At 41.9% G+C, this 16,097-nt stretch overlaps 1 protein-coding gene across 2 annotated transcripts in view; it reads right to left on the bottom strand.

Annotated features, from left to right (window-relative positions):
- si:ch211-51c14.1 (protein kinase C and casein kinase substrate in neurons protein 2) overlaps positions 1-16,097 on the bottom strand; it is a 35,691-nt gene that overhangs the window by 12,461 nt on the left and 7,133 nt on the right. For both annotated transcript variants that reach the window (XM_034190258.1, XM_034190257.1), the window contains exons 2-3: positions 12,595-12,660; positions 90-246 (exon numbers count right to left, since the gene is read on the bottom strand). In XM_034190258.1, the coding sequence (XP_034046149.1) occupies positions 90-246; positions 12,595-12,654 (217 nt within the window). In that variant the 5' untranslated portion in view covers positions 12,655-12,660. The remainder of the gene's footprint in view (positions 1-89; positions 247-12,594; positions 12,661-16,097) is intronic.

Genomic DNA, 16,097 nt, shown 5'->3' with positions numbered 1-16,097 from the left:
TTATTAATGTGAAGCAGGACAGAGAATCCTGAAAGTATTATATCTCAAATTGTCTACATTAGATGGTGAATGGGGTGGCTCCTACTTACTGGACTCCACCACTGGCTTCCACTTGTTGCTCCAATCACGGAGTTGCTGGGCGTACTGCCGCTCCACACGTGCTCTCTCCCGGAAACACGCCACAATGTCACTACAGGCGTGGAAGGTGTCTTCTGTTCGCTTCACAGTGTGCTGATAGTTCCCAGGCTTCCAGGAGACACAAACACATGAAGAACTTTCTATTTATTTTGCACAATATTCAGACATAACTTACACAGGTGACCAGCTGATGTGCAGACACAGGGACGGTTTATACCATATTTTATATTTTTACAATTGATCTTCTTCCTCCCAAGAAGGAGGCTGGCCTCTGGGTGATGGTGTTTAAAAGTAATTTATTTTGGCTTCTGGTGCAGGTCCACATGTGGATTTTGATCTGGTTTTACACCAAATGCAATCCTGACATTTCCATTTCATTTTTTTTAACTGTTCCTACAAGTCTGCTACTTTTTCAGTGTAACTGCTGTGAATTGAATTCATTTATTTACATTTGTGTGAATCCTGTGTGAGCCTTAGGAGTGGTTAGCTTATCCATTATTGGTTAGCTTCGGCTTGCTTGGTTATACTCTTCAATTTCTTAGTGTACAAATTACACTACTTTACCTACTTTACACCCTCTGTAAATCCTGCATGATGTTGGAAGATAGGGTGGCTCTCTTAGACAGCCGTGTCCGTAAGTTAGAGCAGCTTCTTAGCTCAGTGGAGTTAGATGTTATGGGCACTCCAGATGAGGTTAGTGTTGGGCCGGCTAGCGAGCCCATCAGCATCAGCACATTAGTGGAAATACCCTGGATCTGGTTCTCGCACGTGGTATTGCTGTCATGAATATTGACATCATGCCTCTTACATCAGTGGTCTCTGATCACTCACTTATTAAGTTTACAGTTTCGCTGCCATGTTTATTGGAACAACAACCTTATATATCTTTACGGCGATGCATCAACTCCTCATCTTGAAGCTAGACTGCCTGATGTCTTAGCTTCACATTTGACAAATACCCAGTCAGTAGACAGACTTGTGGATAGTTTAAACTCAGAGCTCAAAACTACACTCGACATGATTGCACCACCTGTGTTAAAACCGCGCTCCCCCAAATCACAGTCACCTTGGTTCAATGATTATCTGCGTGACCTCAAGCATAAAGCAAGAACAGAAATGGTGTCGTTCAAAATTAGAAGTATTCCACCTTGTGTGGCCTGATGCTATCTTAGACTATAATCATGCATTACTGGCTACAAAGCGGACTTACTACTCTGATTTGATCAACAAAAACAAGCATAACTCAAAGTTCTTGTTCGACACAGTGGCAACACTTATTCATGGACAACCACCTGTAGTTCGCTCTCCTTTTACAGCACAAGATTTCCTGGATTACTTTGGGAAGAAAATAGAAGACATCAGGTTAAACATATCCCAGCATGCCTTAATCCAGCCACTACACCCTGCTATTGATGTGGGCGCCACTACTGAGGTATTACCTAGATTTACAGAATTTGATAGTATCTCACTAGACATGCTGACAAAACTTGTAACATCTACAAAAAGCACAACCTGTTTATTTGATCCTATACCAACAAAACTGTTTAAGGACCTGTGGTCCACTCTTGGGTCGACTGTGCTGGAAATTATTAATCTTTCTTTAACTTCTGGATCTGTTCCTAAATGTTTTAAATCTGCAGTGATTAAACCATTACTTAAGAAACCTAATCTTGACCCTAGTGTATTGACAAACTATCGGCCGATATCAAATCTATCATTTTTCTCTAAAATTCTGGAAAAAGTGTTGTCACGGCAGCTCGTAGACTATCTTACTGAGAATAATTTCTTTGAGCCACTGCAGTCTGCATTTAGAAAATATCATTCCACAGAGACGGCTCTCACTAAAGTGGTGAATGATCTTCTGCTTACAATGGATTCAGACACCACTACGGTTCTGTTGCTGTTAGATCTCAGTGCTGCATTTGATACAGTGGATCATCATATTCTACTTGATAGGCTGGAAAATCATTTTGGGATTACTGGGCATGCCCTTGCATGGCTGACGTCATACTTGACCAGTTGTTCTCACTGTGTTTTGTACAGTAACACTACTTCTAACCTCAGTGACATGAAATTTGGGTTTCCACAGGGGTCCGTCTTAGGCCCCCTGCTTTTCTCCCTTTATATGAGGTCTGTTAGAAACGTATCCAACCTTTTTATTTTCTTCAAAAACCTGATGGATTTGAATCACGTGCTCGCATGAGCCAACCTTGAACCTTCATGCGCATGTGTGAATTTTTTCATGCCTGTCAATTGCATCATTTCCTGGTAATCAATCATTCAACTTTTTTCTTGTATAGCGCCAAATCACAACAAACAGTTGCCCCAAGGCGCTCCACATTGCAAGGCAAGGCCATACAATAATTATGAAACACAGTCTACGTCTAAAGCAACATAACCAAGGGATGGTCCAGGGTCACCCGATCCAGCCCTAACTATAAGCCTTAGCGAAAAGGAAAGTTTTAAGCCTAATCTTAAAAGTAGAGAGGGTATCTGTCTCCCTGATCTGAATTGGGAGCTGGTTCCACAGGAGAGGAGCCTGAAAGCTGAAGGCTCTGCCTCCCATTCTACTCTTACAAACCCTAGGAACTACAAGTAAGCCCGCAGTCTGAGAGCGAAGCGCTCTAATGGGGTAATATGGTACTATGAGGTCCCTAAGATAAGATGGGACCTGATTATTCAAAACCTTATAAGTAAGAAGAAGAATTTTAAATTCTATTCTAGCATTAACAGGAAGCCAATGAAGGGAGGCCAACACGGGTGAGATATGCTCTCTCCTGCTAGTCCCCGTCAGTACTCTAGCTGCAGCATTCTGAACCAACTGAAGGCTTTTTAGGGAACTTTTAGGACAACCTGATAATAATGAATTACAATAGTCCAGCCTAGAGGAAACAAATGCATGAATTAGTTTTTCAGCATCACTCTGAGACAAGACCTTTCTGATTTTAGAGATATTGCGTAAATGCAAAAAGGCAGTCCTACATATTTGTTTAATATGCGCTTTGAATGATATATCCTGATCAAAAATAACTCCAAGATTTCTCACAGTATTACTAGAGATCAGGGTAATGCCATCCAGAGTAACGATCTGGTTAGACACCATGCTTCTAAGATTTGTGGGGCCAAGTACAATAACTTCAGTTTTATCTGAGTTTAAAAGCAGGAAATTAGAGGTCATCCATGTCTTTATGTCTGTAAGACAATCCTGCAGTTTAGCTAATTGGTGCGTATCCTCTGGCTTCATGGATAGATAAAGCTGGGTATCATCTGCGTAACAATGAAAATTTAAGCAATACCGTCTAATAATACTGCCCAAGGGAAGCATGTATAAAGTGAATAAAATTGGTCCTAGCACAGAACCTTGTGGAACTCCATAATTAACTTTAGTCTGTGAAGAAGATTCCCCATTTACATGAACAAACTGTAATCTATTAGACAAATATGATTCAAACCACCGCAGCGCAATGCCTTTAATACCTATGACATGCTCTAATCTCTGTAATAAAATTTTATGGTCAACAGTATCAAAAGCAGCACTGAGGTCCAACAAAACAAGCACAGAGATAAGTCCACTGTCCGAAGCCATAAGAAGATCATTTGTAACCTTCACTAATGCTGTTTCTGTACTATGATGAATTCTAAAACCTGACTGAAACTCTTCAAATAGACCATTCCTCTGCAGGTGATCAGTTAGCTGTTTTACAACTACCCTCTCAAGAATCTTTGAGAGAAAAGGAAGGTTGGAGATTGGCCTATAATTAGCTAAGATAGCTGGGCCAAGTAAGCAGCCTTTGTGTGAGGTGTGTGTCGTGCGATCAACGTTTTTTCATTCCAAGGAAAAAGATGGAACAACTGGAGCAGCACCGCATCAAATTTTGCCAGAAACTGGGCGACAGCCAGGTGGAAACCATTCGGATATTTCAGACAGCTTTCGGTGATGATCCTCTGGGCATCACACAGATTAAGAGCAGTACAACCGGTTTAAAGACGGCCGCACGGTGGAGAGCGAGCCACGCTCTGGTCGGCCATCAACATGCTCAAATGACCAGATCATTTCCAAAGTGAACACTGTGGTGATGTGGGACCGTCGTGTGACTATCTGAAAATTGCAGAAGAGGTGGCCATCAGCACTTTTTCGGTACATTCCACTGTGACAGAGATTTGGCCATGAAAAGAGTTGCAGCGAACTTCATGCCGATGGCTTCAGCACGAAGCTGCTGATGGAGCAAAAGCGTAACTGCATTGAAGCCTCACAGGACATGCTGTGACTTGCGCACCTCTTCCACAATTTCTCAGATAGTCACACGACTGAAAAGCCACCGAAAGCCGTCTGAATCTTCCGAATGGTGGCCCAAGCTTTACGTTCTCAGGGTGCAGGACTACTTTGTGTCCCTAGGGTGAATAAGAAGTCTGCGGGTCACAGAGCTTTCTCTTATCGTGCCCCTGTTCTGTGGAATGATCTCCCTGCATCAATAAAACAGTCAGATTCTGTGGAGACTTTCAAGTCCAGGCTTAAGACGCACTTATTTTCCCTTTCATACAGCTAGCATACTGGTACAGATTTGTTTTACGCTTTTTACTCTTTTTAATTCATGTTATTAGTAATTGGGGCGTGCTGCGGCCTCAACTTTACCAAAATTCGGGGTCTTTTAGTGAAGTTTAGGGCTAGTGGTCGGCGATCACCTTAGTATTTCTCTGTTTTTCTTGTTGTTTAATGCTGACAAATTATACTGTATTTCTTGTCTTTCAGATGCCTGATTCTGTTTTTTCTCTCTGTTTAAGGTGCAGCTCCATCCAGAGATGGGTGTTGTATTTGTGATGGAGACCCTCCTGTCCTGTGCACCAACAGCATTTCCTGTATATTTGTTCTGTGAATTGTTCTGTAATTTATGTTTGTATCATGGCCCAGAGGGTCACCCCTTTGAGTCTGGTCTGCTTGAGGTTTCTTCCTCAGAGGGAGTTTTTCTTACCACTGTTGCTCTGGGGGTTGGTAAAGTTAGACCTTAACTGTGTGAAGCACTTTGAGGCAACTCTGTTGTGATTTGGCGCTATATAAATGAAAATAAATTGAACAAACAATTGAAAAACTGACACAATCCAAATGTACACCGAGAATGAAGCAGGACCAGTTTTGACCCTTGTTTTTTTTGTTTTGTTTTGTTTTTTTGGGGGGGGCATTCTTTGCATGCTTTGACACTTTGTGTACAGGTCCGTTTTGTGACCAGAACACCTCTCTCTTCCCTGTTTCTAAGTAGTGTGCCGGGTTCCAGCAGGTTGAGCTCTTTTGTGAAAAGACACTATGGTGTAATTTATGTTGTGGTCTAAACACACCCACGAGTCACGAAGTAACTAATACAACTCCTTCATGCAACATGATTTATACATTTCACTCAGAATATGTTCAAAATAACAAAAATGACTTGGATGTGGCCTGCATACTGTTGTGTGATGCCCTTTAGACCTTGCACTACAGATTGTTGAGATCTTTTAATCATAAAGCTATAGGGCCTCTCAAATTTCACAAAACTGAAAAAACAATTAGTTTATACCTAAATCCAAGCTTTATAATGTAGGGGGTTTTTGTAACATGTTGCAAAACTACAGTTCATTTTAGTGAAGAGGACATATTTATCTGACGGGGGGGGGGGGGGGGGGGTTGCTTAATGAATTTTGTCTTTTCTTTCATTTTCATCATGTACTGCAGGAGGAAGTGAGCATTCTTGTAATTCACGTTCCTATAAATTACTTCCAAATCTGCCAAATGTTGGTCATAGCTTCTAATCCCTTGAATTTCTCCCCCCTCGTGGGGTTGAAATTCTAAATTGTTTCCAAACAGCATGAATTTTGATCATACTGGCAATATCACATTATGAATCCCTTACAAAATGCTAAAGAATAAAATTATAGTGGTGCCAAAGAAAATTATTTTTATGACTTAAATCTTAAAACAACCCAGTGGCACTATACCTTTAATTTTAATCTTAGTCCTTTCGAGACAGCTACTGCTGAAATGACTGTTATCAGTTCAGAGTGCACCTCTGCACAGAGCACAAAAAAGAGAGAAATAACTGAAGAAATGAGTGAGAAATACAAGATGAAAACACCCACAAGTCTGGTCTTTTATTTTTCTTTTCTCTTTTTTCTGGAGTTCAAATATCTCATGTCCTCACGAGGACAGGTACTGATCCTGACTCGATGTGTCCTGCACTTTAAATGCTGGAATATCCTCCCTGCGGGAAGAAGATTGAAACTACAACTTGGCGGACAAGAAGGATCTGAATCCAAATATTGAAATTCCTTTAAAACAGCAGGGGTTAGCAGCTGAGCTGCCAATAAGTCGACTTGGATTTGATTCCTTGTCACGTGGCCTCTCTGTGTCCCAGATTAGACTCTTCATATGCACATTCCCAGTCCACCAGCTGTAAGTGGGTACTGGTTGGTGAAGTCGTCCTCGTGGGAATTCCTCGGTGGTGAGTAAGATCGTCTCTTCATCAATTCCTGGATGGGATATCTACATCCAGGCAAGGCAAGTTTATTTATAGAGCACAATTCATACACAAGGCAATTCAAAGTGCTTTACAGTTACAAAAATTTACAGTTAGATATCATTCATTCATAGAGTCTAAACAACCATTAAAAAATGACATTAAAAGGAAAGAATGCAGATAAAATACTTTCAGCTGTCATATGCGCAGGTAAAATAAACTGTTTTCAGCCTGGATTTGAACATTGTCAGAGTTGAGGCCTGTCTAACCATTTCTGGAAGTTTGTTCCAGATTTTAGCTTCATAAAACTGAAACGCAACCTCTCTGTTTAGTCCTGACTCTGGGAATCAGTAGGAGACCACTTCCTGAGGTTCCCAGAGTCCGAGATGGTTCATATGGTTAATATAATGGCTGAGTGGATCCTTGTCATTTGATTGGTGCTTTGTATGTCACATGACATGGATTAATTCATCCCATTTGTGTTGCATTGTATTTAGAGTGCAGTTTGGTTCCATTTAGAGTGCAAATTTGGCTTTATATGTTTGGTACCATTGCACTCTGCACACACATGCGCATGCATATGCACATGTATGTGCACACGTGATCGTACACACACATGCATGCGCACGTGCTCGTGCACGCACATGCATGTGCACCCACACAACACGCGCACGCACACACGCACACACGCACACACAAAACAAATCCACTGTGGTGTCTGGAGGCTGTTGACAGGAAGTTGGAATGAAAAGCTGGACTCATTTCTGATGTGATTTTTTTTTTTTTTTTTTTTTGCAGCACTGAGGATGTACACAGTCTTTTTTTGGTAGTACACGCACGCACAAGTGCCTACCCGGTTGCATGTGTGTGCGTGCTCGGGGGACAACGACACGCTGATTTGATTGAGCTAACTGATGCTGCTAATTCTTGTAACACACACACACAAAATCCACGCCGCTGAAAGCCGTCTGGATGCATGAAGAGCTGTTCAAATGAAAAGCTAAAGCTGGACTGAGGAACTACACAAAGTCTTTTTTTACAGAAGTCCAAATCAGTGCACAGCATCACTGGACTACACGTTATAATTTGGACTTCAGCAGCAGTGGAACACCAAAATGTAAGTCCCTTTTCTGTTGTTTATTAATTAATAAAATATCAAATGACAAGGATCTATTTTAGCCGTTATATAAAACAAATAATGAATGTTTTTGCATTCTTTCAATGGAACAAATATTTAATTCAGTGAAATGTTCCTAACATTGAATTCATAAACATTCATTATTTGTATACTAACAGGTCACAGATGTACTTTGGGGCTAGACCATGGAAAGATTTGTAAACAAGCAGGTGAAGTAATCCAGAATGATCCAGAGATGCCTGTGTATAAGGTTGTTTAACGTGAGAATGTCATTGCACTCTGATAAACACACAGTCTCTGACAGATCCTTAGTCTGGTCTTATGGCTGAGAAATCCCAGATGACTGGAGTCTGAGGACCTTCTTCAGTCTTCAGCCACCTTCACAGTCGCTGGGTTACAAGCCATCACCTCCTCCACCTGATCCACAGCCGAGTGCTTCTTGTTTCACCAGACCTCCATTAGCCCTCTCATGTTCAAGGTTCTTGTTGGGCCTTCATGGTTACCATAGTGGACATGAGGCATACAATGTCCCCACCGTATTTCACCCCACCAGGCAATCCCCTACTTAATCTGTTACCCAGGTGTCACGATGTGGACGAGGGGTTGGATTTTGAAGTAACCTGTGATGGACTGGCGTCCTGTCCAGGGGGAATCATGGACTCTAATCCGTTTCATGCTACATTATCCGTGGAAAAGAAGTGGCACCCCTGAGGGTCAGGGCCCACTGAAGGCTTGCCATGTTTTAGACAGATACCTTTACGCTGACATTTTGACTTTACTTTTATACTTATTGCTGACAGCCGTGCATGTCTGCACAAGCATCACTTCATGTTCTTGTGATGTTCCACGCGGAGGTACTGTAGGTGCAACAATTTCTCTGTAGAAACACGAACCGGATCATAAAGGGTGAGAGTTTGAAATGTTTAACTGCCCTCCACTGTCCTTTAAAGCTTAAAAAGAACGTGTTTGCACCTTTACTCAGCAGGGTTTATCATTCAGACATCAGGCTGTTCAGCGTGAGATAAAGAAACCTGTAAACACGTTAAAACCCGTAGTGTATTTATGCTAATGAAGATTCCATGAAGGTAACCACGACAGTAACCATGGTGTCGTCCTTGCCTTCCTCGCTCACTTGTGCTCTGACTCTCCTCAGCTGTCTGAAAATTAAACAGAAACAGCTGAGGAATCCTGTTTGACGCCAACAACAGCGCTGCAAAAAACCAGTTGGCCTGATCCCTGCGTCTGAGTCCGTCCAATCCACAAAACGCAGTCTCACAGACAGCCGCCGCGGAAAAGCCGTTCTGTACACTACGTGGATAACTGAAGCGTGATAAGGTGGAGTACAACTAAACAGTTCTGTCTGCAAGACACTTGGGGGTTGGCCATGGGCCAGAAGTGGGTCGGTACCAAGAATCCCCGCCCCAATAACTCAACAAAATCAGCATTTTTCAAAACCTCTGGATCTAATAAACATGCATTTGAATGTCAGCACTGAAAATACTGGGATGCAATCCATGTTCAGACTACTTGAACGAGATTACCCCCAAATCCTAACGTGCCACATTTTGTAACACACCAAATTTTATGCCATATTAATTAGCTTCTATCTTTGTCAGTAAAGTCTGGATTTGAGCATAAAGTATATCAAACAAAAGCTCATTACACACACAATTCCCCCCCCCCCCCCCCAAAAAAAAAATGTGGTTTTATGGTACTCCAGTCAAAATAAAGACTTTACATTTATTTAAATATGTATACCTAAAATACATGTATCAAAAGGATGAATGTGGAGGTTTGTTTGAATAATTGTGTTGAATAATGAATAACAATAAATAAGCGTCGATCCCAGTATTTTTAATGGTAACATTCAAAATCATGCTTATGAGATCCAGAAGCTTGGAAAAACTCTGATTTGGCCTATGACCCAAGGGCCCAAGTGAAAAAGTGCACAAATTTCCCAAGTGGAAGGTTCTCAGTTCAAGGCCAAACCAGACTATTCTCCATGTAACATGGAGTTGCATCAGGAAGATCCACCTCAGATCTGCAGAGGCGACTGCGAGTGCAACAAGGGAGAAGCTGAAGGGACTTACTATTAAACACAGATAAAGATATGGGCGGCCAGAAGCTTTCCAGAGGTTCTGCAGTGCCACCTGGTGGATATATTTCTAAATCGAATGTTAACTGTGACGGAAAACAGTGCAATATTTTGTTTCACAAGTCACAGCTTTACTAAAACAGCCAGCATGTAATCCAGAGTGAGTAAGACCTTACGAGGGTAAACAGAGCCCAGGGCTGCACCTCATTGTGAATATCAGTCTTGTGTACTCCAGACAATCTGGCGTAATTGCAAACCTCTTAAAGTGGCGGTGACTTTGCAAATACAAAAGAGATTAAATTTGCTGTACAATGACAGAGCAAAGCCAAAAGCATTTCTGTCAGACAACACAGACGGAAACAGGCCTGGAAACAAATCCAAAAACATGCTACCAAAATTACAGGAGGGGCGAGATGAAAGTGGGGCGGCCCGTTGAAGCAAGGCCGTGTTAAAGTGGCCGCAGGCTCACTTTAAACCACTGACAACACAGTCCATCCTGTAAATAAAATTGGCAAAACACATCAAAGTTAAGTCTCCTGATAAATTTGACCTTTTATTGCTTTCTTTAATATTGTGAGACAGAGTTTCCTTTTATCTTTTTTTTAGCAATCTTGCTCATGATGTCACAAAGATCTTTCTGAAATAAAAAACAACACAAACATCTGTGACTTCTGAGCCAGAAAGCGAGACACTTGATGTATCAGTTGATTTATGCTCCTGTCCTCACCTCCATTCATGAGCTTTTGAGCTATGAACAAAACAACGAGGTTACAGACACAAGCGACATAAATGAGGCCACACCGTCGTGTAGGTGTACTTACATTCTGGGAGCATGCACTTGTGCACTGCCTTGTGTCCTTGATAGCAACCATCCAGGCAGACAACCAGTCCATTCCCACATCTCTAAAATAACCATCTGCCATAGCCAGGTGACACATGGACATCCCCTTGACCTTCTCCAGCTACTGGGGTCCTCAACACTCAGACACCTGTGTGCTGGATCATGCACAGTGAAACACGCCACATGGCCAAAATGTCATCGCTGATGCTCCTTCACAATGTAAGTGATCCTCCTCATCTTAAGGCCTGGTCCCACTGGGGAGAGGATTAATTGCACATGAATTGAGTATACAAATTACGGGTGTTTGTTGTCGTCAGCAACAAAATTGGCCAAAAATGACAAATGTCTCAGTATGAATTACGGATATATTAATAATGTATAGCGAATATATGATGAACAGTCACGGATGTATAACGCATGTGTGCATGTGTGGCAGCAACTGTGGTTGCATTGTGTGTGTGTGGCATCTGCATTGCGGTCATAACAGCAGCGCACTCGGGCCTGTCGGCATCACTATTCACACCAACACCACAGCCTCTGGAGCAATTGCTGGACTTGGACACGTTGATTAGTATGTTGTTGGATGGCAGCAACTATCACACTACATCTTTGCAGATCCATAACTACATCTGTACGTCTCCACAGCTGGACTGGCACCGACTGGCAGGTATGTCAATTTCTGATTGTTATGCATTCGCAAATTGTCCGCAAATCAGATGCAAAGCAGACGTAATAAAAACGCTTTATTCGTGGCCAATCTGTATGCATTCGCCACAACTTATTTTAGTTTGTGATGTGGACATGATAGGCATGCTATATATCCATTTTACACACTGTCCCAGTCCGCTGCCAAGCCACAATTGCCCGTCAGTTGTGGATATCAGCGGATATACAGCGCATAGATTATGTATTGAGTAGGTAAGGCACATGTCATCCACAACCAAAATTTTGTGCAGCTCAAAAATCCTGGCATTGGAAAAACGTGCCTCTGTGGATACTTGCGGACATGTGCGGATGTTGGCCGACTCATACAAGCATGTATCATGGATATTGTGGATGTTTAGCGAATATGAACCAATTCTGTGCGCAATTCATACACAAATCTTCCTAAATGCCAGTGGGACAGGGCTGTTAGTCTCTCTTAGTAATCGCTTGTTTGATACAAAGTCTTTCCAGTGGTACCCAAGGATCTTTCAAAGACATCTCGTACCAAAGACTTCCAGTCATCATCTTCGCCCACTGGTTAACCTCAAAGTCTCATAACCATACAGCAAGACAGGCAGCACCAGGAGCCTACAAACTTGGACTTCTATTCGCCTGCAAAGATATCGGCATCGCCAAACACATCTGTCAGGCTGAGAAGCTCAAATATCCTAGAGGGACTCAGAATAGAATCACTGCTTCTTTGCATCGAAAGGAGCCAGCTGTGGTGGTTCAAGCATTTGGTGAGGATGTCCCCTAGTCATCTCCTAGGACATCTACCAGCCATGTCCACTGGAAGGACACCCTGGGTGGAAGACCGAGGACAAGCTAGAAGGATTCTATGTCCTAGGTGGCTTGGGAATGTTTCAGAATTCCCCAGGAAGCATTAGAGGACTTGGTTGAGGATAGGGAAGTGTGGGATAAACTGCTTGGTCGAGTGCTACTGCAACCCAGATAAACAGCAGAACATGAATGAAGGCAATCCAGGCAATCCTGCCTCCTAATTAAAGAATGCTACATCAACCTCTTCTGAGGAGAACTAAATAATATAAAATAAAATAAGACATTATAATGTTGGTAATACCTGTTTGAAAATGAGAGCACATCCTTGTTTTCAGTGAAACCGAACAGAAACGCTCAATATTTAGTCTTGTGTATGAGTCTCTCACAAATATATCAAATAAAACAAACTTACCATCCAGAAACTCTGACTGTTGGGGTCTACAGCGCCGTGTTCTGACTGCAGTGAGGACATCCTTCTCTGTCAGAGAGAACAAGAGACAAGCTGCACAATTACACACTGAAATAATGAGTGAACTTTACTCAGGAAAAAAAAAATAAAAAAATAAATACAAACAGTAAATCTGTCTGGAGAAGATGGTTCTCAAAAAACTGAGCGAGCATGTAAGGATACTAATGAGGGAAGCCACCAAGACACCCACACAACTCTGAAGGAGTTAAAGGCTTCTGTGGCTGTGATTGGAGAAAGTAGTGCAGCTGTTGCCTGTTAGTCAGGTTGATCGTGGAGGAGAACAGAGAAGGATTCTCAAACACTAAAACTGACCAACGCTGGGCTTGAGTCTCCCATGTGCATTCTAGCAAAATGCATGTTAAATTTCATGTCTTCCTTTTAAGGTATGTCCACCACAGCCAAACTGCACAATGGAAGATGGGGAAAATGTTGCCTGGTGTGATGAGTCTCGATTTCTGCTGTAATATTCAGATGGTCTGAATTTGGCATAAACTGAATGAAGGTTTGGATCCATCCTGATTTGTTTCAGTCATCCATTCTAATAACACTGCCTAAGGGAAGCATGTATAAAGTGAATAAAATTGGTCCTAACACAGAACCTTGTGGAACTCCATAATTAACAGTCTGTGAAGAAGATTCCCCATTTACATGAACAAATTGTAATCTATTAGATAAATATGATTCAAACCACCACAGCGCAGTGCCTTTAATACCTATGGCATGCTCTAATCTCTCTAATAAAATTTTATGGTCAACAGTATCAAAAGCAGCACTGAGGTCTAACAGAACAAGCACAGAGATGAGTCCACTGTCTGAGGCCATAAGAAGATCATTTGTAACCTTCACTAATGCTGTTTCTGTACTATGATGAATTCTAAAACCTGACTGAAACTCTTCAAATAGACCATTCCTCTGCAGATGATCAGTTAGCTGTTTTACAACTGCCCTTTCAAGAATTTTTGAGAGAAAAGGAAGGTTGGAGATTGGCCTATAATTAGCTAAGATAGCTGGGTCAAGTGATGGCTTTTTAAGTAATGGATTAATTACTGCCACCTTAAAAGCCTGTGGTACATAGCCAACTAATAAAGATAGATTGATCATATTTAAGATCGAAGCATTAAATAATGGTAGGGCTTCCTTGAGCAGCCTGGTAGGAATGGGGTCTAATAAACATGTTGATGGTTTGGATGAAGTAACTAATGAAAATAACTCAGACAGAACAATCGGAGAGAAAGAGTCTAACCAAATACCGGCATCACTGAAAGCAGCCAAAGATAACGATACGTCTTTGGGATGGTTATGAGTAATTTTTTCTCTAATAGTTAAAATTTTATTAGCAAAGAAAGTCATGAAGTCATTACTAGTTAAAGTTAAAGGAATACTTGGCTCAATAGAGCTCTGACTCTTTGTCAGCCTGGCTACAGTGCTGAAAAGAAACCTGGGGTTGTTCTTATTTTCTTCAATTAGTGATGAATAGTAAGATGTCCTAGCTTTACGGAGGGCTTTTTTATAGAGCAACAGATTCTTTTTCCAGGCTAAGTGAAGATCTTCTAAATTAGTGACACGCCATTTCCTCTCCAACTTACGGGTTATCTGCTTTAAGCTGCGAGTTTGTGAGTTATACCACAGAGTCAGGCACTTCTGATTTAAAGCTCTCTTTTTCAGAGAAGCTACAGCATCCAGAGTTGTCTTCAATGAGGATGTAAAACTATAGACGAGATACTCTATCTCACTTACAGAGTTTAGGTAGCTACTCTGCACTGTGTTGGTATATGGCATTAGAGAACATAAAGAAGGAATCATATCCTTAAACCTAGTTACAGCGCTTTCTGAAAGACTTCTAGTGTAATGAAACTTATTCCCCACTGCTGGGTAGTCCATCAGAGTAAATGTATGTTATTAAGAAATGATCAGACAGAAGGGGGTTTTCAGGGAATACTGTTAAGTCTTCAATTTCCATACCATAAGTCAGAACAAGATCTAAGATATGATTAAAGTGGTGAGTGGACTCATTTACATTTTGAGCAAAGCCAATAGAGTCTAATAATAGATTAAATGCAGTGTTGAGGCTGTCATTCTCAGCATCTGTGTGGATGTTAAAATCACCCACTATAATTATCTTATCTGAGCTAAGCACTAAGTCAGACAAAAGGTCTGAAAATTCACAGAGAAACTCACAGTAACGACCAGGTGGACGATAGATAATAACAAATAAAACTGGTTTTTGGGACTTCCAATTTGGATGGACAAGACTAAGAGTCAAGCTTTCAAATGAATTAAAGCTCTGTCTGGGTTTTGGATTAATTAATAAGCTGGAATGGAAGATTGCTGCTAATCCTCCGCCTCGGCCCGTGCTACGAGCGTTCTGACAGTTAGTGTGACTCGGGGGTGTTGACTCATTTAAACTAACATATTCATCCTGCTGTAACCAGGTTTCTGTAAGGTAGAATAAATAAATATGTTGATCAATTATTATATCATTTACTAACAGGGACTTAGAAGAGAGAGACCTAATGTTTAATAGACCACATTTAACTGTTTTAGGCTGTGGTGCAGTTGAAGGTGCTATATTATTTTTTCTTTTTGAATTTTTATGCTTAAATAGATTTTTGCTGGTTATTGGTGGTCTGGGAGCAGGCACCGTCTCTACGGGGATGGGGTAATGAGGGGATGGCAGGGGGAGAGAAGCTGCAGAGAGGTGTGTAAGACTACAACTCTGCTTCCTGGTCCCAACCCTGGATAGTCACGGTTTGGAGGATTTAAGAAAATTGGCCAAATTTCTAGAAATGAGAGCTGCTCCATCCAAAGTGGGATGGATGCCGTCTCTCCTAACAAGACCAGGTTTTCCCCAGAAGCTTTGCCAATTATCTATGAAGCCCACCTCATTTTTTGGACAGCACTCAGACAGCCAGCAATTCAAGGAGAACATGCGGCTAAACATGTCACTCCCGGTCCGATTGGGGAGGGGCCCAGAGAAAACTACAGAGTCCGACATTGTTTTTGCAAAGTTACACACCGATTTAATGTTAATTTTAGTGACCTCCGATTGGCGTAACCGGGTGTCATTACTGCCGACGTGAATTACAATCTTACCAAATTTACGCTTAGCCTTAGCCAGCAGTTTCAAATTTCCTTCAATGTCGCCTGCTCTGGCCCCCGGAAGACAATTGACTATGGTTGCTGGTGTCGCTAACTTCACATTTCTCAAAACAGAGTCGCCAATAACCAGAGTTTGATCCTCGGTGGGTGTGTCGTCGAGTGGGGAAAAACGGTTAGAAATGTGAAGGGGTTGGCGGTGTACACGGGGCTTCTGTTTAGAACTACGCTTCCTCCTCACAGTCACCCAGTCGGCCTGCTTTCCCGGCTGCTCGGGATCTGCCAGAGGGAAACTAACGGCGGCTAAGCTACCTTGGTCCGCACCGACTACAGGGGCCTGGCTAGCTGTA

Source organism: Thalassophryne amazonica, chromosome 16 (genome assembly GCF_902500255.1).
Source record: "Thalassophryne amazonica chromosome 16, fThaAma1.1, whole genome shotgun sequence".
Taxonomy (NCBI): Eukaryota; Metazoa; Chordata; class Actinopteri; order Batrachoidiformes; family Batrachoididae; genus Thalassophryne; species Thalassophryne amazonica.
Note: the sequence above shows the minus strand (reverse complement) of the source record. Positions and strands in the feature narration are given on the sequence as shown.